The sequence below is a fragment of the Rattus norvegicus genome, chromosome 6 (assembly GCF_036323735.1).
Source record: "Rattus norvegicus strain BN/NHsdMcwi chromosome 6, GRCr8, whole genome shotgun sequence".
In the NCBI taxonomy this organism is placed as follows: Eukaryota; Metazoa; Chordata; class Mammalia; order Rodentia; family Muridae; genus Rattus; species Rattus norvegicus.
The window spans coordinates 123,884,519-123,907,074 of NC_086024.1; the positions used below are offsets into that span (position 1 = coordinate 123,884,519).

Sequence of the window (22,556 nt, forward strand, 5' to 3'; positions counted from 1 at the left end):
TTTTTTTTTCATTGTGTTTTACACAATTCTGATGTTGGAAAGATTATTCTTTCTTTTAAGAAGGTAAATGAAGTTTAATAGGACATAAAATACTTGAAAGATAATAGCAAACATGGGTCATAAATTGAGTTTTCACAGTTGCTAATCGCCATTAAACCTAAAAGCACATTTTTAGAGAGGCCCCAGTGAAGTCTCCACAGATCCCTTACCAGAAAGTCACGGGAATCTGTGCTACCCAAAGGCACTGTGCCTCGGACTGATGTAACGTTCCTACTGAGTGTCATTTTCTTTAGGGTACGACCCAGTGTACAGTCTATTTTGATAGAATCTAGATTTACAACAATTATAAAAAGCAGGTAAATAAATTTTTCTGAAAGTTATAATTATTTTAAAGTCTAACTTAGACACAAAATATTTACCAATCACAAATTAACCATACCACTCTTAAAATACGCTTTAGTCATAACAGCTTCTATACAGTTAGAGGATAATTTGGAAAGTGATTGGCCAATGGGATGATAACAAAGATCATAGTTTTGATCTTTGATTTTATATTGATTTGTCTCATTTTCAATAAAAATATAATTATAAGACAAAAATTTTAAAGAGACTGAAAGTTAAAATATATACAGCTCTTCTTAGAGAAACTTAATTTTCCTAAGGTATCTTCCATACACCCTAAACACCTTACCCAGAAAACAGTCAGATACAATTTTCTGTAACAATCAGATAATAGTCCAGTGAATAAAAATTTCTTTGCCTTTTAGAATAATTTCACTGAGAAAATTCTTGGTAATGATGAAATCAATACCCTTGTTTTATTTTTGTTAACTATGTTGTCCACCCATCCTATTTATACTTCAACATATATGAATAACAAGTACTTTATCAGTTGTTTTTCAATTCTATATTATAAACTTGTAATGATTTCATTTTTAAATTATTATTATTATTATTATTAGTAGTAGTAGTAGTAGTAGTAGTGTTTTACCTGCATGTATGTTTGTTGTGAGGGCGCTGGGTCCCCTAGAACTGGAGTTAAAGAACGTTGTGAGCTGCCATCTGGGTACTGGGAACTGAACCCAGGTCCTCTGGAAGAGCAGACAGTGCTCTCAACTCTGAGCCATCTCTCCACACCCTTATAATGATTTCCTTAGCAAGCATTTTAAAGTCAAAATTTATATAAAGGAGGAAAATTATCACATACCTGTCCATCCAAGTCAAATGCTAAACAAGCTATACCATGTGTATGAACGTCCTTCAGAACCGACACAGTCTGGACCGTGTAAGAATCCCAAACACAGATGTAAGGCTCTTTCCCAACTTGTCCTGTTGCTACCAACACGCGCTCAGGATGCAGTGCGAGACTAAAAAATAAAGAATGAATGAATGAATAAATAAATAAATAAATAGTAAGACTTGAAAATTGATTATAAACTTTTATAGCATTTGCTATAGATATTTGTATTTACAAATGTCAACATTAGACTCTGCTTATCTTAAATAATTTGTATTTAGAAGTAATTTCTATAAAATTATTGCTAAGAATTAATAATAATATACTAAAAGGTTAATGATAAACTAATTATAGACTCCATAAACTCCATGGACATAGTGTGCATAAACTTCTCAAGAAGAAGATCAACACAAAAGATCAACAGAACTACAGCACACATTTTTAGCAACTTATCAAATGCTGTTTTTTCACTTGGTATTTATGTTGCAGGCTTTCTTTTCTATCAGACCATTTCTTTTATTGACTAATATTGAACTAAATCCAGAGGCTGGGGAGAAGGCTCTATGGTAAAGCACTTTCCATGAGAACACAGACTGAAGAGCATACTCCCGGAACCACTAGATATCATGCAGGCATGGCAGACCATCTGTATTTCAAACCTTGGAAGCAGAGGATCCCCAAAGCAAGCTGGTGAGCAAAAGCAGGCATATCAAAGAGCTCTGCATGTGACTGAGAAACAGGCCTCACTGAATGGTATTAGTGTGATCAAGGATGATTCCCAAGCATCAACCTTGGGCTTCCATGTACACTCATACCTACAGGCACATGTACCTCACACATATGCCAACAGAATATGCATATACAAACACACATATAAATCATATACACGTATATGAAAATGAAAAAATAGCTAAATCTTAATGTCCAAGGTAGCATTTGGTAGCACTTATACTGCAACACTCTGCAATAAATTACAAATCTCACTAAAAAAACAGCAATGTCATATGAAATTTGCAGAAAATGGTCAACAGGTCTAAAAGCTAGACAAAAATTGAACAATTAGTAAGGACTGTGCACATACATCTGTAAAAGGCAGAAAACAAAAATGAAATTCTACTTGATAAAAGTTTCTACGAATGAGTTTAAAATATCAGATTTGCCTTTAAACAAAAAGATTCAACTGTATTTCTGTACCCTAGCAGCAAATACCTGAAAAAATAAAGAAAGTCAAAATTATAGTAGCATCAAAAAGAGCAAATACAATCATGAACCCCAACTACAAGTCATTTTAAAGGGTCTAAACAGAGGATAAAATACATCAATTCTAGGCTTGAAAGAATGTAATATGGTAATGCTCTTTAAATTGAATCCCTGTCAAAGGATCAGGCATAATTAAATAAAAATAACACAGAAAATTGGATCCCGTAAATATTATTTGTGAGACTGTAAAATTATACAGCCAGTTTAAAAACAGTTTAGCAGAGTTACTATAGGATGCAACAAATCTATTTCTAGATTCATTCCTAAAAGGAGTAAAACATATGTCCACATGAGAACCATATACAAACGCTCATGCCAAAATTATTATTCATAACAGTAAAAAGTGACAGCTCAAATGTTCATCAATGGAATGGAGAAAAAAGAAATAAAGTGCTAATAGCATGTTGCAAGCGAGATGAACTCTGAAATGTAACACAACACAGAAGGAAACATAAACATTAGGACCATGTACTCTGTGTACTCATTTACATAAAATGTCTGGAATAAGCAACTCTTATGTGACTGACTTTTCTTGGGAAACAACACACAAATGTGTATTCACCCCCAAAAGGAAACCTACAACAGAATGTCCAACCTGGGGAACTGAAGTTTTTATTTGGGACAATAACAGTACTGTGGATGATAAGTCAGCTAGAACAAGGATGACACAAGAGCATCTGCACCACTGAAAAGCCCACCCCAACACTGGTGACAACTCACAAAGGTTTCAACCTTGCTCTCTACACAACTTACTGTAGCAGCTAAGAATATCCCTCTAGCTCAGCTAGTCTCCTTCATCAATCTTTTACTCCTTTTTATGCTCTGGCAATGGGCCTTCAAGAATCTTCCAAGTTTCTGTTTTCCTAGACATATTTATATATATGATCATTAGTCTTGTGAGGCTCCCCTTCCCTTCGAGAAGGAGTTTTTGATTCTGAGGAAAATGCTATACAACAAAGAGCCATGCCAGGATCAGAGACCACATTTAACAGCACCCTTCCCTACCCTCCATCAATGTTAATGGGTTCTCCAAAAGAGCCTTTGACTTCCCTCCAGTGAGATTGACCAGTCTATAGTAAGAGACATGAACTCCCTACTGTGAAGCAGGTCTTAAAGCCAATCAAGAGAGTGGTTAGTTACCTCCATACAAAGGAGCTGATTTGAATAAAAACAGACCCCAAGGGCTCTTGGATTTAAACCTGGTCTCCAGGGAGTGTCACTATTTGGAAGAATTAGGAGGTGAAGACTCCTTGGAGTTGGAGTGGCCTTTGGTAAAGGAAATGTGTCATCAGGAATGAGTTTGAGGTTTCAGAAGCACAAGCCAGGCCCAGAGGCTCTTGCCCTTCCTACAGCATGTGGATCCAGGTGTAGAACTCTCAGCTCTCTCTAGGATCATGTCTGCATGCCACCATGCTCTCCAGCATGATGACAATGGACTAAATCTCTGAAACTCTAAGCCCCAAATTTAATGCTTTCCTTCGTAAGAGTTGCTGTGGCCTTGGTGTCTCCTCATAGTAATAAAACTCTGACTGACACACACAGTTTTGCCACTACTGCACCAGTGAACACATCTTGTCTGGAAGTTCAGTGTTGTAGCAAACAGGGTCTAGCATTATAAAACAATGTAAAAGAGTTGCCCTTTTACCACATCTGTACCAGCATTTGTTATCATTTGTTTTTCTTTTTCTTCTTTTTGTAATTTTTTTTTCCCCCCGGAGCTGGGGACCGAACCCAGGGCCTTGCGCTTCCTAGGCAAGCGCTCTACCACTGAGCTAAATCCCCAACCCCTCTTTTTCTTCTTTTTAATCTACATCATTCTTGGATAAGATGGAATCTTAAAGTAGTTTTTTAAAGTTACTATTTTTAAAAATATAATGTAAATATATCATTTTCCTCCCTTTGCTTTCCTTCTCTCAACTCCTTCTATGCACGTCCTTGTGTTGCAGAATATTTGATCACATTGTGAACCCCAAGATTGTGTTATTTACTGAAAAAGAAAAACTGTTTCTAGTTGTGGCACACACCTTTAATCCCTCTGAATTGAATACAGACATGCCCTTAGCACACACCTTTAATCCCAAACAATGAAAGTAAAGTTAGTTTATAGAAGGAAGCACCCGTGTTTGTAATTAATTAGATGTCTGAGTGGCAGACAAAGTAATGAATCAGAGAAAGATTTGACAGAATAGGATACGCCTAACTATCAAGAGAGGCGCGAAGAAAAGCTACTTAAGAGAGCAGTGCAGAGAAAAAGAGAAAGGCAATTTTACCTGGACAACTGCAGAAAAGAAGAAACTATATTTGGGTGAAGATATAATGGGCCAGAGAATGAGAAGGAACCAGATGATTAGAACAGATTGCCAGAGTTTGAAACCAGTCACAGCAAGGGGGTCAGAGGCCCGGGAGAGAAGCCAGATTTAACCAGAGAGGAGTTTTGAACCAGAACAGCTGAACTGACCAGTCAGCCAGAGTTCAGAAAGAACAAGGAAGGAGTAAGCTTACTCAGCAGTAAGTCTCAAAGGCTGAAAACAGGACAGACCCAGATTAGACTGTAAGGAGGCTAGAAGTTTCCAGGATTAGGACTAGGTTAGCGGACTGAGGCAGTAAGGTATGGAGATAACAATTGCTTCAGGAGAATAAAAGATACTTTTCCACCCTTGTTCTCTCTCAAATTCTTGGCCTTTTTTTCTTTGTTATTAAATACATATATTCCTTAATATATGAATACAACCTTCTCAGTCTGTATAATTTTACCTATATGTATGTGATCTCAGGGTTGACCACTTGGTATAGATAACCAATTGGAAGACTCTTCCCTGGACAAAACTATTTCTCCTACTTTCCTAGCATTCCCCAGTCTCCACAGTTCTTTGTCTAGGATTGAGTCCCTACAGGCTTCCTCTCTCCACTTAGCATGTCCACTGATGTCATCCTTATTCAGTTTTGTCTAGACAGCCATGTTGATAAGATTTAATAGGTACAGCCTCTCTGATATAGAAGCCCTCTTCTGATTTGTTGGTCAGAGCTGTCCAAGAGACTCCCAAAACATTACAGCCTATTGCAGTTGCCCTTGGTTGCCTCCTAGAAGTGGAAGAAGGTTAAGTCCCTATTGCTAAAGACACTATTGTACTTTGGATAAAACCCAGAGGTCCTAAGCTGGATCTGATCTGAAAGTCTCCTTTCTGGGGACTAGTTTTCATAGTATCAGGAGGCATCATGCAAGTTTTCAAGACTGGTTGGGAAGCAACCAATCGTCCTACCCACCTGTGATAGCTATGTGTCATAATCTTCAGCATGGCAATAGAGAAATACGTATGTTGGCAGTGACTAACAGCTACTTAAACATAAGGTAGGTCTGTTCAACAAGAGGAAAGTATACACAATACTAGAAATGTTATGTAGTTTTAACCCACAGAGCACTGATGGCTAAGGATGTTGAATACTTTTAAGTGTTTATTAGCAATTTGCATGTCATTTTTTCTAAGTTCTGTTCCATTCCACAGCCCATTTTAAAAACTGGGTTGTTTTCTTGGTGATTAGTTTTGTTGATGTTGTTGTTGTTTAGTTATCTGTACATTTTAGACACTAAACCTCTACCACATGTATAGCTAGCAATTTATCCATCTGAAGTTGTACTTTGTGAAGATCAGTGGTAAGGTCTAGGTTCATTTTTCTGAATGTTGAAATCCAGGTTTCCCAGGACTACTTGTTGAAGATGCTGTCTTTCCTCTGATGTATAGTTTTGACATCTCTATCAAAAGATCCAGTAACCATAGTTATGATGACCCATATGTGTCTGGTTTTTTTTGTTTTAAATTTATTTAATATTTAATAAAAATTCTTTGGTTTCCGGGCAAACATCCCCCTCCCCCCTCCCCTTCCTTATGGGTGTTCCCCTCCCAACCCTCCCCCCATTGCCGCCCTCCCCCCAACAGTCTAGTTCACTGGGGATTCAGTCTTAGCAGGACCCAGGGCTTCCCCTTCCACTGGTGCTCTTACTAGGATATTCATTGCTACCTATGAGGTCAGAGTCCAGGGTCAGTCCATGTATAGTCTTTAGGCAGTGGCTTAGTCCCTGGAAGCTCTGGTTGCTTGGCATTGTTGTACATATGGGGTCTCGAGCCCCTTCAAGCTCTTCCAGTTCTTTCTCTGATTCCTTCAACGGGGGTCCTGTTCTCAGTTCAGTGGTTTGCTGCTGGTATTCGCCTCTGTATTTGCTGTATTCTGGCTGTGTCTCTCAGGAGCGATCTACATCCGGCTCCTGTCAGTCTGCACTTCTTTGCTTCATCCATCTTGTCTAATTGGGTGGCTGTATATGTATGGATCACATGTGGGGCAGGCTCTGAATGGGGTTCCTTCAGTCTCTGTTTTAATCTTTGCCTCTCTCTTCCCTGCCAAGGGTATTCTTGTTCCCCTTTTAAAGAAGGAGTGAAGCATTCACATTTTGATCATCCGTCTTGATTTTCATTTGTTCTAGGCATCTAGGGTAATTCAAGCATTTGGGCTAATAGCCACTTATCAATGAGTGCATACCATGTATGTCTTTCTGTGATTGGGTTAGCTCACTCAGGATGATATTTTCCAGTTCCAACCATTTGCCTACAAATTTCATAAAGCCGTTGTTTTTGATAGCTGAGTAATATTCCATTGTGTAGATGTACCACATTTTCTGTATCCATTCCTCTGTTGAAGGGCATCTGGGTTCTTTCCAGCTTCTGGCTATTATAAATAAGGCTGCGATGAACATAGTGGAGCACGTGTCTTTTTTATATGTTGGGGCATCTTTTGGGTATATGCCCAAGAGAGGTATAGCTGGATCCTCAGGCAGTTCAATGTCCAATTTTCTGAGGAACCTCCAACTGATTTCCAGAATGGTTGTACCAGTCTGCAATCCCACCAACAATGGAGGAGTGTTCCTCTTTCTCTGCATCCTCGCCAGCATCTGCTGTCACCTGAGTTTTTGATCTTAGCCATTCTCACTGGTGTGAGGTGAAATCTCAGGGTTGTTTTGATTTGCATTTCCCTTATGACTAAAGATGTTGAACATTTCTTTAGGTGTTTCTCAGCCATTCGGCATTCCTCAGCTGTGAATTCTTTGTTTAGCTCTGAACCCATTTTTTAATAGGGTTATTTGTCTCCCTTCGGTCTAACTTCTTGAGTTCTTTCTATATTTTGGATATAAGGCCTCTATCTGTTGTAGGATTGGTAAAGATCTTTTCCCAATCTGTTGGTTGCCGTTTTGTCCTAACCACAGTGTCCTTTGCCTTACAGAAGCTTTGCAGTTTTATGAGATCCCATTTGTCGATTCTTGATCTTAGAGCATAAGCCATTGGTGTTTTGTTCAGGAAATTTTTTCCAGTGCCCATGTGTTCCAGATGCTTCCCTAGTTTTTCTTCTATTAGTTTGAGTGTATCAGGTTTGATGTGGAGGTCCTTGATCCACTTGGACTTAAGCTTTGTACAGGGTGATAAGCATGGATCAATCTGCATTCTTCTACATGTTGACCTCCAGTTGAACCAGCACCATTTGCTGAAAATGCTATCTTTTTTCCATTGAATGGTTTTGGCTCCTTTGTCAAAAATCAAGTGCCCATAGGTGTGTGGGTTCATTTCTGGGTCTTCAATTCTATTCCATTGGTCTATCTGTCTGTCTCTGTACCAATACCATGCAGTTTTTATCACTATTGCTCTGTAATACTGCTTGAGTTCAGGGATAGTGATTCCCCCTGAAGTCCTTTTATTGTTGAGGATAGCTTTAGCTATCCTGGGTTTTTTGTTATTCCAGATGAATTTGCAAATTGTTCTGTCTAACTCTTTGAAGAATTGGATTGGAATTTTGATGGGGATTGCATTGAATCTGTAGATCGCTTTTGGTAAAATGGCCATTTTTACTATATTAATCCTGCCAATCCATGAGCATGGGAGATCTTTCCATCTTCTGAGGTCTTCTTCAATTTCTTTCTTCAGTGTCTTGAAGTTCTTATTGTACAGATCTTTTACTTGCTTGGTTAAAGTCACACCGAGGTACTTTATATTATTTGGGTCTATTATGAAGGGTGTCGTTTCCCTAATTTCTTTCTCGGCTTGTTTCTCTTTTGTGTAGAGGAAGGCTACTGACTTATTTGAGTTAATTTTATACCCAGCCACTTTGCTGAAGTTGTTTATCAGCTTTAGTAGTTCTCTGGTGGAACTTTTGGGATCACCTAAATAAACTATCATATCATCTGCAAATAGTGATATTTTGACTTCTTCTTTTCCGATCTGTATCCCCTTGACCTCCTTTTGTTGTCTGATTGCTCTGGCTAGAACTTCAAGAACTATATTGAATAAGTAGGGAGAGAGTGGGCAGCCTTGTTTAGTCCCTGATTTTAGTGGGATTGCTTCAAGTTTCTCTCCATTTAGTTTAATGTTAGCAACTGGTTTGCTGTATATGGCTTTTACTATGTTTAGGTATGGGCCTTGAATTCCTATTCTTTCCAGGACTTTTATCATGAAGGGGTGTTGAATTTTGTCAAATGCTTTCTCAGCATCTAATGAAATGATCATGTGGTTTTGTTCTTTCAGTTTGTTTATATAATGGATCACGTTGATGGTTTTCCGTATATTAAACCATCCCTGCATGCCTGGGATGAAGCCTACTTGGTCATGGTGGATGATTGTTTTGATGTGCTCTTGGATTCGGTTTGCCAGAATTTTATTGAGTATTTTTGCGTCGATATTCATAAGGGAAATTGGTCTGAAGTTCTCTTTCTTTGATGGGTCTTTGTGTGGTTTAGGTATAAGAGTAATTGTGGCTTCATAGAAGGAATTCGGGAGTGATCCATCTGTTTCAATTTTGTGGAATAGTTTGGATAATATTGGTATGAGGTCTTCTATGAAGGTTTGATAGAATTCTGCACTAAACCCTTCTGGACCTGGGCTCTTTTTGGTTGGGAGACCTTTAATGACTGCTTCTATTTCTTTAGGAGTTATGGGGTTGTTTAACTGGTTTATCTGTTCCTGATTTAACTTCGGTACCTGGTATTTGTCTAGGAAATTGTCCATTTCCTGTAGATTTTCAAGTTTTGTTGAATATAGGCTTTTATAGTAAGATCTGATGATTTTTTGAATTTCCTCTGAATCTGTAGTTATGTCTCCCTTTTCATTTCTGATTTTGTTAATTTGGGCACACTCTCTGGGTCCTCTCGTTAGTCTCGCTAAGGGTTTATCTATCTTGTTGATTTTCTCAAAGAACCAACTTTTGGTTCTGTTGATTCTTTCTATGGTCCTTTTTGTTTCTACTTGGTTGATTTCAGCTCTGAGTTTGATTATTTCCTGCCTTCTACTCCTCCTGGGTGTATTTGCTTCTTTTTGCTCTAGAGCTTTTAGGTGTGCTGTCAAGCTGTTGACATATGCTCTTTCCTGTTTCTTTCTGCAGGCACTCAGCGCTATGAGTTTTCCTCTTAGCACAGCTTTCATTGTGTCCCATAAGTTTGGGTATGTTGTACCTTCATTTTCATTAAATTCTAAAAAGTTTTTAATTTCTTTCTTTATTTCTTCCTTGACCAGGTTATCATTGAGTAGAGCATTGTTCAATTTCCACGTATATGTGAGCATTCTTCCCTTATTGTTATTGAAGACCAGTTTTAGGCCGTGGTGGTCTGATAGCACGCATGGGATTATTTCTATCTTTCTGTACCTGTTGAGGCCCGTTTTTTGACAAACTATATGGTCAATTTTGGAGAAAGTACCATGAGGGGCTGAGAAGAAGGTATATCCTTTTGCTTTAGGATAGAATGTTCTATAAATATCCGTTAAGTCCATTTGGCTCATGACTTCTCTTAGTCTGTCTACGTCTCTGTTTAATTTCTGTTTCCATGATCTGTCCATTGATGAGAGTGGGGAGTTGAAATCTCCCACTATTATTGTGTGAGGTGCAATGTGTGTTTTGAGCTTTAGTAAGGTTTCTTTTACGTATGTAGGTGCCCTTGTATTTGGGGCATAGATATTTAGGATTGAGAGTTCATCTTGGTGGATATGTGTCTGTTTTTAAACCAGTACAATGCTAGCATTACCACCATAGGTGTGTAACATGATTTAAAACTAGGTATGGCAATGCTTCCTATGAGGCATTTTGTTCAGGACTGGTTTGGCTACTCTTGGTCTTTTGTGCCTCTGCACACATTGTGACATTGTTCGTATGTGAAGAAAGGTCCTGGTATTCTTATTGGAGTTGATGGAATCAGTGTGTTAATTTTGCATTTTGTCACTTTGCTGCAAGTATCCCTCAGTTCTAAGGGGTTTTGGTGGAGTCCTCATGGTCTTTTATAGAGAGAATCCTATCACCTGACAGCAGGGACACTTGGCCTTCTTTCCCCCTTGCATCCTTTTTATTCTCTTGTCTTATTGCTCTAGCTAAGACCTGAAGCAGTTTATTGCTTGGATCAGGAGTCTAATTCCATTCTCACTCCTTACATGATCCCATCAGCCTGTGAGACTGCCTCTATCATCACCCTTCTCTTTTCTAGTGGAATCCTCATTCTGGCCAGCATCTACCTTCAGTGAGTACCAAGACTACTTCATTAGCCTTCTGACCACCACCTTCTTTTTTTTTATTGCTCTCTTTAGAGTTGTTCAATATAGCCTGGATGATTTTTTTAAGGAATTTTTTTCATTTAATTTTTACTGGGACTTGTGAGTCTTTCCCTACCACCACCCCCTGGTCTTCCCCCACCCACCATCCTTGGGGGATGAGGGTGAGGGTGAGGGTGGGGGTTCAGAAGCCCTGTGAGTACATATAGTGAATAAGCACACTTTGGCCAGTTATCAGGAGGCAGATCAACTTTACTTATTTTTTCCTCGCTCCACCATCTCCCTTTATCCTTTTTTATTAATCATTCCATTCATTTACATCTCAAATGATATTCCACTTCCCAGTTACTCCTTCCACTAACTCCTATCCCATGATAGCATACTTCCTGGTTACCCCTCCACTCAACTTTACTTACAGTAATTCAAGGCATATAACGTTTTGGAGAGCTGAGGGTCAGAACATCCAGAATGGGCATAGGCTGGGTGCTTAGGGTACCTGGAGTGCCTCGTTAGCATGGGGAAGCATCTCAGGTGCTGGCTGAACAGGTTCTTATTAGGAGAAAGGAAATTGATCCTGTAATCTAATTGAGGCTACGTGACATGTGGGGGCTTAAGATTCCCCAGACAAGGTCAAAGAAGAAGTGCAGAGGCCATGTACTATCCGGTCATCATAGATTTCGTTAGCAGAGTTTTCCCACAGGGAGTAGGGCATGCAATAGACAGTGAGTGGTGATCAGACAGAGGACAACTTTGTGGAGTCTGTTCTCTACTTCTACTTTTGCTTGGCTTCTGGGGATCAAACTCAGGCCATCAGGCTTGTATGACAAGCAGCTTTAATTGTTGAGTCATCTCATTGGCCCCAGAGTAATTTCTTAGAACGACATAAATCTGACCTTACTATCCACTTGGTAAAACTCTCCAACAGCTTCCCATTCATCTAGAATAAAATCCTACCTGGATGGAGTCCCTCAGAATGTTCTCAAGCCTTAACCTATACCATTTCCCCTCTTGTCCATTCTAGTCACATACTCCTTCCTGTCCCATAAAAAGGTCAAGATAATTGTACTTTTTAAGTTTTAGTCTAGAACAATCTCCAAAATCTTTGCCTCACTCATCCTTTAGGGCAAACATATCAGTTCTAACGACTCACGGTCATTTCAATATGTTCTATACATTATCCCAATGCATTTACAATAATGATCAACTATCTAAAATCACTTTTGAATATGTATGATCTTACTCTTTCCACTAAAATCTATATGCCAACCAATAGGGCAGAGACTCTGTGTGTGTGTGTGTGTGTGTGTGTGTGTGTGTGTGTGTGTGTGACCACACACCTTTTTTTATTCATTTCTAACCTAAGTACCTAAAGCAATGATTAGTCCTTGTAGTTATTAAATCAATATTTGTTAACTGAATTCCCAAAGAAGCCACCAAAGTTAAAAAGAAGTTTTGAATAAATTAATCCTCAACAAAGAAAAGCCCTAATGGAATGTTTTCATTACATCCTTTAGAGCAGCAAAAACTTAAACACCACCTAACAGAACAGGGATTTTTCTTTATCATATTACGAAAAGCTTCTGTTATAATATTAGGCAAAAACATACTCTATTCATTACATATAATATTATGTCAACTGCTCAATACTGCATGTACCAAAAAAGCTCACAAAGTGAATAATCTAGAAATATAATAATAATAATAATAATAATAATAATAATAATAAAATAATCTATAATATGGTGATATTTCTAGATTACAAGATTGTGGGTAAATTTTTTCTGTAGCCTTCAGCTTTCTATAGTAAGTATTACTAATTTAAAATAGCAATAAAACTATAAGAGAAAACAGAATATCTTTCATAATCCCTATTATGTTGATTTCAAATTTCTACATAGTCTTTTAAAAATACAGCTATCAAAAATACCCTTTGTAAAGGCTTAGCTTCTCAATCTAGAACCCAAATTCCAGATAAGATTTCTACTATGAGATCTCATGTTTTATGCATTAAACACATTGTCCATTAGATAACAATTAGCAAAGTCTCACTCAACCAAATGTAAACTCTCGTGTTAGTCATCACCTCTGTTATAAGACTTAGACTAACCTTATTCTTTCCACTCTAGGTTGGAATTAAACCCTGGTCCTTAATGAATCATATTGGCTATAGATGATAACCACTGAAGTGGTTAGACCTGATGACATCACTAATAGTTAAGTTAAACACTATGACAAGCATACTTAGTAAAAACTGCCTGTGCTGTGGCAGTCCCAACCATGTAGTGAAATGAGTATGAAACACTACCTTTACACTAGGGGCAGTATCTAGTATTGTTGGTCCTGATAAAGTATTTGTAAAGGACCCAAAGAAATAAAAAAGGAACAAATGCCTTCTGTAGTTGGAAGTTATGATGATATACAATTTCCAGACAAATTTTCCCTCTCTCTTCTCTCCTTGCCTGTTCTCCCTCTTGCTCATTCTCCCCTTCCTCCTGCTGGTCCTCATCCTCTCCCCCTCTACCTGCTTCCTGGCTGTCCTAAAGTAAGCAGCTTCCTCTGCCACTTACACTGCACCATGATATTCTCCCTCAGGCCCTCTGCAAAAAAAGACCATCCAACCTTCAACTGAAATCTGTAAAACCGTAAGCAAAAATACAGATTTCTTCCTTTTAAATTCCATTTCTCAGGTACTGTGTCACAGCTATGGAGAGCTGACTCATAGTGTAAGACAGCAAGTTCCAGGATGGTCTCAGAAAAAGAAGAAGAAAAGGAAAGGAAAGAAAAGAAAAAAAGAAAGAAAGGAACCTGTATTTCTCCCAAGTTTTCAGGTAATGTTCCTGCTGCTAATCTGAAGTCCATACTGTAAGAATCTAAGGCTGACAGGCACATGCCATTGTTTGGTTCATTGTTTTAAATAAATCTTAAAGGGTGCTAGGTTTTTGTATTAATAATAACCCATTTTGACTGCTTCCTGGACCACCTTCCCCTTATCTTTTGAACATAATGGTCTTCAGGGCAGGTCTTGTAAATGTAAGGTAACAACCACAAGACAGCTAGCACCTTGACTAGTGGGACGCACGGTTGGTTATATTTGATGTCCCCATAACCTCACTTTCCCTTCTCTCCTCTGGCCACATTTTTGTTACTCTATTCTTCATCTCCCCTGTATCTGAATATTGCAACACAACAGAAATCCATTTTCAGATCCATTCTCTGTCTTTACTTGCTACCTAGGTGACGACTTCATTGAGATTCATGGCTTTACTACTTACATACTGGTAACACCCGTTTATACTAGCCTTACCAGACTGCTTCCTTGAGTTACAGACACACATGTCCTGCTGCCTAATTTAGAACTCTACTCATTTGTCTATGAGGTTATGGGTCTCGCGTCTGCTCCGCCACAGGGCTCACAGCTCAGGGAGGCAAGACGAGGAAGTTTGACAGTGCTTTGTACTTACCCCACGCTGGGTGGGTGTCAGGCTGTAAGGAAGCCCCTGGGACACCACTCCGGGGTTGGGGAAGAATAGCCTGAGGTCTGGGAAACAGCCAGGGCTGGTTTGGGGACCCCAAGCCTACAAGGAGGCAGGGACCATCTGGTTCTCAGGCTCCTGGATACTGGAATGGATGGAAGAGCTGAGAATGGAGTGGCAGCCCACGGGCTGGATCTAGCCTGGGGCTGAGGGGAAAAGAAAAGAGCTCCAGCTGGTCCCTGAGCGGGTGGGGGGATCTTTGGCTTGACTGTGGCTTAGTGTTGGCCATGGCTGGAAGGGCAGAGAGGCCTTCTACAGGAGATTAGACGGTGGCTTTATAGGCAAAGGCCTTCTCCTTGGCTCCCCACAGCTCCCCGATGAAAAGAGGCAGTTCCATGGTTTTAAGGCATTTATTGTCATGGTAGAAGGTGAATGAGTAAAACCAGACGCCACTTCTCAGGGTGGGCCTGAGATTAAATCCCTTTTGTAGGGAAGAGTGTCTGGGAAGGAAAGTTTATTGGTTCGGCCTTTAGGTACCTCAGTAAAATGAAGATCTGTCTTGAGCCTATGTGACCACAGGTCCTCTACCAGTGGAAGGGCTTGGGGCATTGCCCTTATGTGACTGATGACCACAAATCTATGGAGGGCTGTGGCTAGTGAAGGGGCCTGGTGCCTGGGAGTCAGGCCTTAGCTTAAACAGAATCCAGGCTGCCTTTCATGCTCCCACAAGGTTTCTCAATGGAACTCTTCTAACACAGGGCTTCTGATTTCTCCCTTCCTCCCTAAACAGAAAATGTTTGCCACAATCTTTCCCAACTCAATAGCTGCTAACTCTACTTCTCCAAATGTTCTGATCAAAGTTCCTATGATCATTATTGTCTTTTCTCTTATAATTTGCATATGATTCATTAGTCAATTATGCTGTTCCCATCTTTAAAATAAACCCAGAATCCTGCCTTTCTCACTGCTTTCCCTGTTGCTTCTCCCAATATCTCATGACTCGTTCAAGCCAGCAACACTCCTGGAGTGAAACACAACAGTCCCCTGAGTGGCTTCCCTACCTCCCTACTGCCTCTCTTCTGAATACAGAAGCCCCCGTGACTTTGTTATTCTCTAACCCAATACCTTCATTAAATAGTTGTCTTCATCAGTGTTCCATTGCTGTGAAGAGACACTATAACCATGGTAACTCTCATAAAAGAAAGCACTTAATTGTAGTTTGTTTACACTTTCAGATGGTTTAGTCCATTTTCAGCAGGGCAGGAAGCAGGGCAGCACACAGGCAGACATAGTGCTGGAGAAGTAGCTAAAGAGTTCTACATCTAGATCCAAAGGCAGGAGGAAGAAATAGATACTGGGTCTAGCTTGAGATTCTAAACCTCAAAGCCCACCTCCAGTGACCCACTTCCTTCAATAAGGCCACATCTACTCCTACAAGACCATACCTCCTATTCCCTCACGAGCAGTACCACTCCCTGATGACTAAGCATGTAAATCAATGAGCCTATGGGGGCCATGCTTATTCAAACAATTACAACTGTTAAAACAACTTCCAGTCTCAGAGAGCAGGCCACTTAGCAAGGTCCTACATACTGATCCATCTCATCTTTACCTCACTAAACCCATGTTCAGAATACTCTAGCCACAACAATTCTTACTGTTCCTCAAATCCTTTAGGACTCCTACTTCAGAGCTTCCATAGAGAAGAGTCCTTCTGCATAGACTATCCTTTACTCAGATTCCTACACACTGTAGTGCCTGACCTCTCAATCTCATATTATCATAACAGTGAGGTCTCCTTTCCACCCTATCAGAGCACCTACCTAAAATATTAGTCCTGTTTCTTTCTCCTTAGCTACACACACACACACACACACACACACACACACACACACACACACACACCAATAAAATACTATTAGTCATAAAGAGGATATGATAGTTTGAACAAAAATGGCTCTCACAGGTTCATAGGGGTCAGTACTATTAGGAGGTGTGGCCTTATTGGAGGAAGTGTGTCACTGGGGGATGGGCTTTGAAGTCTCAGAAGCTCAACTAGGCCTAGTGACTGACAGTCTTTTCCTGTTGCCTGCAGACCCAGATGTAGAATTCTCGGCAACCTCTCCACCCCATGTCTGCCTGCTTGCTGTCATGCTTTTTGCCATAACAATAATGGACTAAGCCTTTGAACTATAAGCCAGCCCCAATTAAATGTCTTCCTTTATAAGAGGTGGCAAGGTCATGGTGTCTCTTCACAGCAATAAACCCTAAGACAGAGGACAAAATCCTATCATTTTGATAACATGGATGGAACTTGAGATCAACTGCTAAGTGAAATAAAACAACGACAGATCGTACTCCTATATGAAGTTGATTCTTTTTTCATACATTTTGCAAGTAGGCTGGCTGGTACAAGAGATGGAGAAACACAGGCAGAAGGGAAGGATGGAAAAAGGATGACCTGTGAGTCCTAAGAGCACAGCAGGCTGGTTACAGTTAATGGAAATGGTCTCTGTATTTCAGAAAACTAGAAGATTTTTTTTAATGTTTTCACCAAAAAGAAATGATAAAGGTTTAAGAACAGAAATGTTTTTATACAGACTTAAACATTAATCAATATATACACATATCAAAGTTTGTACAATCTTTAGTTTTATGTGTCAACTTTTAAATTTTTGGAAAAGTATTTTAAAAAGGTGGACATGGACAAATGTGTCAAGTGGTGACAAAAATTAAAAAAGATGTGAGCTGACACCTAGCCACTGGATTTGAAAATGTGTAAGTCATTGGTGACCCTGAGAGAAATGACTACAGCCAAGCAGAACCAAAGGTAAATAAATGCGAGAGGGGGCAGTGAAAGTAGTAAAGCAGCCTTCCAATGTTCTGTAATAACACAAGAGCACGACATACGGGAGTACAGTACACAATACTGAGTCCCAGAACATTGAAGCTGAGTCTTTAAGGAAAATAGGAGGAAATAAGTCTTCTGAGGAATAGATGGAATTAATTTTTAAAACATTTCAAGTTCTAGTTCTACAAAATGTGTAACATGAAAACATACCAAAATAATTATACCCATCCATGATCCTTCCTGGTATACATGATTTGAAACCTTTTGATAATATCCATTACTTTGAAGAATAAATGTTGGTGGGCAATAAAGAGCAAGAAAACATAATTTCAAAGCTATCAGATCCTTTGGGCAAACCAGTTAGCAGAAGTTTTGAAATACAAACCAGGCCTTTGATAAGCACCTTACCCTAAATACAGAACTTGCAATATAGTTTAACAGTCTAAAAACTGTTGCAAATACCTAACAGAGAAATTGAAACAACAGAACTTGAAACACAGGCATACAGGGGAGTACACACATGGAAAAACATCCTGTATTATTTTGGCATTGAAGTTCACTTCTAAGTACAAACGAGTTATTGGAATAATTAGCAATAAAAGAATAATAAGTAGAGAAGTGTAGAAGACACAGATAAGGGCAAAAGGCCCACAAATATAAAGATGTAATAAACGGTTATATCATACAGAACCGCCTTGAGCCATCCTAGATGGCAGTAAAATTATAGAAGCACCAAACAAATAACAGACTATTCAAACTTTACAACCAACAAAGCACTTACAGTTTTAAAACCAAGTAATAATTACTGGTTCACTTTGGAACAGTCTTAGCCTAAAGTTATATTTCACCAACAAACTGCAAGTAAATTTTAAGTAGATATGGAAATAAAACTGATGAAAATATTTTCATTAAGGCTAATATCATAACATGGTTTTCTACCATCTGTTAGATGTATGAATGCTGTAGTCTCTGCTGTGAAATAACTGAGAAATTACTAGAATCATTTCTATGCTTACAGGTTAAGCCGTGAATTAAAAAAAAAACAGGTTTTAATCTTTGACTATTTTATTTCACAAGAATAATTTGTCATTCCTATCTAAAATACAATTTCCAAAGTACTTTGATTTCTCAATTATATTCTTAGTATTCTATTAAATTTGTTCCACCATCTTTAATACACTGCCTGGTTTAGATTTTACTGCCCACAACAACTTTTCAGGAGATCTTTTTGAATTGTCATAAATTATATAATAATGTGTCATTTGTATTAAATCACAGACATGTAGAGTATGTTTGCAATGTGAAAGTGTTTTGAGATGCATGTATGGGTTGCACAACTTTTACAGAAGGCAAAAGTACAATCTTCCTTACAGTTTACTCAAAGAAAATGTAAAAATCACAGTTGGTGATATAAAAATCATAGCTCAGTGATCCAGAGCTTAACTATTTGAGAGGCCCATGAGTTTAATATGCAGTAGGACCAAAAATAAATAAATAAATAAAATAAAAAATTCAAGCAGTGAGGCATATAATACTAACTACTGCTAGAAGAATGAAGACATAATTTACCTCCCCTCAAGTAAACCCATCAAGTTCTGCACATCAGGACCTCCATATCCTTCACACCCTCACCACTTACTTAATTTAGCCTAATACTATCCGGAAGGAGGCTGCTACCCAAAGCTATTCATGTAGTTTTATAAAGCTAGAGACCCAATCCGTAGAGAAGGACAGACATGGCAGGACAGAGGGAAAATAAAAGAAGATGAGATTAACTCTGTTCTTGGGGTGAATAATAAGATTGACAATTGCTATAACTTCTGTTTACATTAGTGATTTTGGACTTTCACTAGGGCTCAAGCCCTGACCACCACCACAACAGAAAATTCCTAAACTGAGAAAAATAAAACTGCTTGTCAGACTCCTTTCCAAAACCTGGACTCTGGAAAACCTTGACTGCAATGTCTAATAAACGAGTGAAAGATAATAAAAGCTCCCGCCACACCTTCCGTTCTTTACAAATGTAAATTCTACTTACTTTTACTTTGCTCAACACTATCACAACTTCTGCTTGCCCGAAACCCCCTTCCCCCTTGTATATGTACAGAGGGCCAAAATAACACAACCGCGTGGAGTTTCAGCACTAGAACGTCTTGCTTACACTGCATCAAACCACTATACAGATTTTGAAGTGTCTGATTTGAAACATCCAGGAAGACATAAATAAGCCTGTTCACAGAATAGTCAAGAACTCAGAAGCAACAACACAAGCACACTCTCAAATTTCTCTGTAATACATTCACTTTGATAGAAGACAGAAATGTGCTTGAGGCAATAATCAATTCAAACGCTCCTAACTTGAAAGTTCTACTGAAATGTTGAAAACTACCCTTTCTGTGTACAGCTTACGAAACATCGCGGCCGACGTGAAGACTCAGATCAATAAAGAGCGAACTACACACACCCTGTGATTGAAATTATTAATAGGAAAGCAAGCCTAAGATTCCTCTGATGATGATAAACAGAATCGGAAATCAGAGTGGGGTTATTTCTCATAAAAGACATACCCTCAAAGTGCCTTCCAGCGTGCGAATTAAGGGTAACACCTGAGTTTCTTTGCTCTCTACTGATAATTGCTGTTAGTGAAATCTGAACTAATAACTGTGGCCAAGAGTTGAGTACTGCAGAGTTAGGGTTGGTCTTCTGTTAAGTATTTCCTATCCCTAGCTAAATAAGATTTCCTATAAACAAGAACCAATCGCAGGGTCTGAAATCCTGATTTTCATGGAACGGAAAAGGTCACAAATCCATTAAAGCGAATGGCCTGCGGAGCGTCCTTAGGATCCCAAGGAGGCTCCCCTAGAATAGGGAGATGCGGAAAGCGGAGTGGTAAGTGAGTGGGCTCGGAACAAGATAGATGTACATTGCTTTCCTGGGTAATGCTCCTTTGCGGGAACGGTCACGACTTCCAGAAGGACAGGCAGCTGCAAACTCGGCAGGGGTGACAGCGGTCTCCATCCCCCCCCCCACCCCCCGCCTCCCGGAGCCCGTACCTGATGATGTCGTCGCTGTGGCCGCGGTAGAACTTCTGCCGATGCTCCCGCGGGCTATACACGACGCCGACCCCCGCCACGAAGTACACGATCTCCTTGGCCGCGGTGTAGTAGAGGTTGTTGCGGCACTGGTGGCCCCGGTAGCCGTACACCCACTCGAGCCGCAGGTGGCAGCTCGGGGCGCTCCGAGCCGCCATGTCCGTGCGCCCACCCGTCGCTGCGGCTCGGGCCCGCGATCGCCGCCGGGGCCGGGTGACGAAAGCTCTCCCGCTGGCGGCCGGGACGCTCCTCTAAGCCGAGCCCGGCAGGTGCATCTCGCTTGCGTGGCCGCCGTCGTCGCCTCAGCCCACGGGCGGGAGGAAAAGCCTCGCCTCACCAAACATGCTGAGGGCCGCGAGCGCCGCCGGCCGTCCGGGAGCCTCGCGCGTCTGGGAGCTCGCCGTGTCCCCTCAGCCCAGTGCCTAGGCTAGGAGACAACCAAGCTAAGAGGGGGGACGGGGACCCGCCTCCAGCCTGCTCCTTCTCAGCCGGCTCCGCGCACCGGACTCCCTGCCCGGGTCACCTGCGGCGCTCAGGTCCAGCCGCTATCTCGCCTCCACAGCCCGGCGGTGCCGCGCCGCGCGCTCCCGAGCCCAGCTGAGCGGCGGGAGGGCGGAGACGCGCGGCCCCGCCCCCGAACGCTCACGTCCCTCCCCTCCCCGTGCGCTCGCCCCGCCTCTCTCAGGTAGCCCGGTCCCTCCGAGAGTTGAGCATAATGTGGGAGCTCTCTGCTCACCACCAGACTGTTGCTAACCCGTAGGCCTCCCTTCCAAGATCTAAGCAGCCCATTCCCACCCTCGCGAGACCTGGATTACCCGCCCCCCCACACACACACACAACACCCAGACCCTCAGATTTTGATTCCTGTTGCTAGGTTTCCTTGCTCGGGAATCTCTGGGGAATCCTGCATGCCCTTTTACAGGGACCTCAGGTATTTCATATGCTTGTGAATTAACACCAGAATGTTAACCTCATTCTTTAATCGCATCCCCCAAACCTTATGTGTGGTTTTGTGCTTATCGTGGTGCTCTCCGATCCAGAAATTTGACAAGAATAAAACCTGACCTCCCAAATGTACTTTTGATACATTATAGATACAATGTCCTACCTAATATAGTCCTGGATTTGTTTCTACTGTTGCTGAACAGGCCTCCAACTCATGATCCTCCTGTTTTTGCCTCTTGAATGCTGAGATTACAAATGCGCATCACTGCCCCTACCAAAACCACCAACCCCACCTTGCCTGGCCCATCTTTTGGTTGCTGTTTCGGATAGCAGCAATTATCTCTTAATTAAAATAGAGAAGGGCATGTTTTAGGGTAATTGCGAAATCAGATGTTCTAATATAATTGTGATCAGGTAGATTGAGCCTGAAAGAGATGTTGACTATGTAAATTCAAGCAATACACTTAGGAAAAAAATATGTGTTGCAGTACATCTGTGAAATATTAATCACGAACTACATATAATTTTTATGAGGCAGGGTGTAGAAGAATAAGAATGTCTTTCTGTACAGAGTTTTTTTTTAACACAGTGTCTTACAGATCCCATGATACATATTTAAGAACTTCAGATTAACAATAGATTTAAATAATTTACTTTCCCAGTATCATATTTTCCATTGCAATTTTTAATGACCCAAGGGTAGAGTTTGAAGCAAAAACATTCTTAATTAAGCCATCCTCAAATGACGACTTAAGACAGAAGACTGAGGCACAGCGGTCGCTAGAAAATGAACCACTCACGAATACTCAAGAGAGGAAAGAAAATCTGATCAGTGCTCTATGCAATGATAGCAGCATCGTGACAGAGAGGCCAGTCAAGCCTTTACCCTGGATCAGGTGTTACCACTTTCTGAAAGTCATGCAAATATAATGTGTCAACCAGACCCCCAGATATGGATCAACAAGTAGATAACTGGACCTTTGAAATAAAAGAAAATCCTTTGGTAATCTGTCTTCTGAAATGCAAAGTCCTAGTGGGATGCTGTCTATTACAAATAGGTAAAGTGTATTCTAATATTCAAATAACTCCATTGAGTTATTTGTCCTTTCTGCTCAAGTGTCGGTATCC

General features: G+C 40.4%; 1 protein-coding gene across 12 annotated transcripts in view; it reads right to left on the reverse strand.

The window, feature by feature from the left end:
* The window catches only part of Eml5 (EMAP like 5), a 130,317-nt gene extending 109,250 nt beyond the window's left edge, over positions 1-21,067 (reverse strand). For 11 of the 12 annotated variants that reach the window (XR_010052132.1, XM_063262251.1, XM_063262249.1 and 8 more), the window contains exons 1-2: positions 20,445-21,067; positions 1,208-1,367 (exon numbers count right to left, since the gene is read on the reverse strand). Coding sequence is in view for 11 of the 12 variants with exons in the window: in XM_063262251.1 (XP_063118321.1) it covers positions 1,208-1,367; positions 20,445-20,641 (357 nt within the window). In the remaining variant the exon portion in view is untranslated. The remainder of the gene's footprint in view (positions 1-1,207; positions 1,368-20,444) is intronic. The other variant, NM_001003402.2, reaches the window with a different exon arrangement.
* Between the last annotated feature and the right edge of the window lie 1,489 nt (positions 21,068-22,556).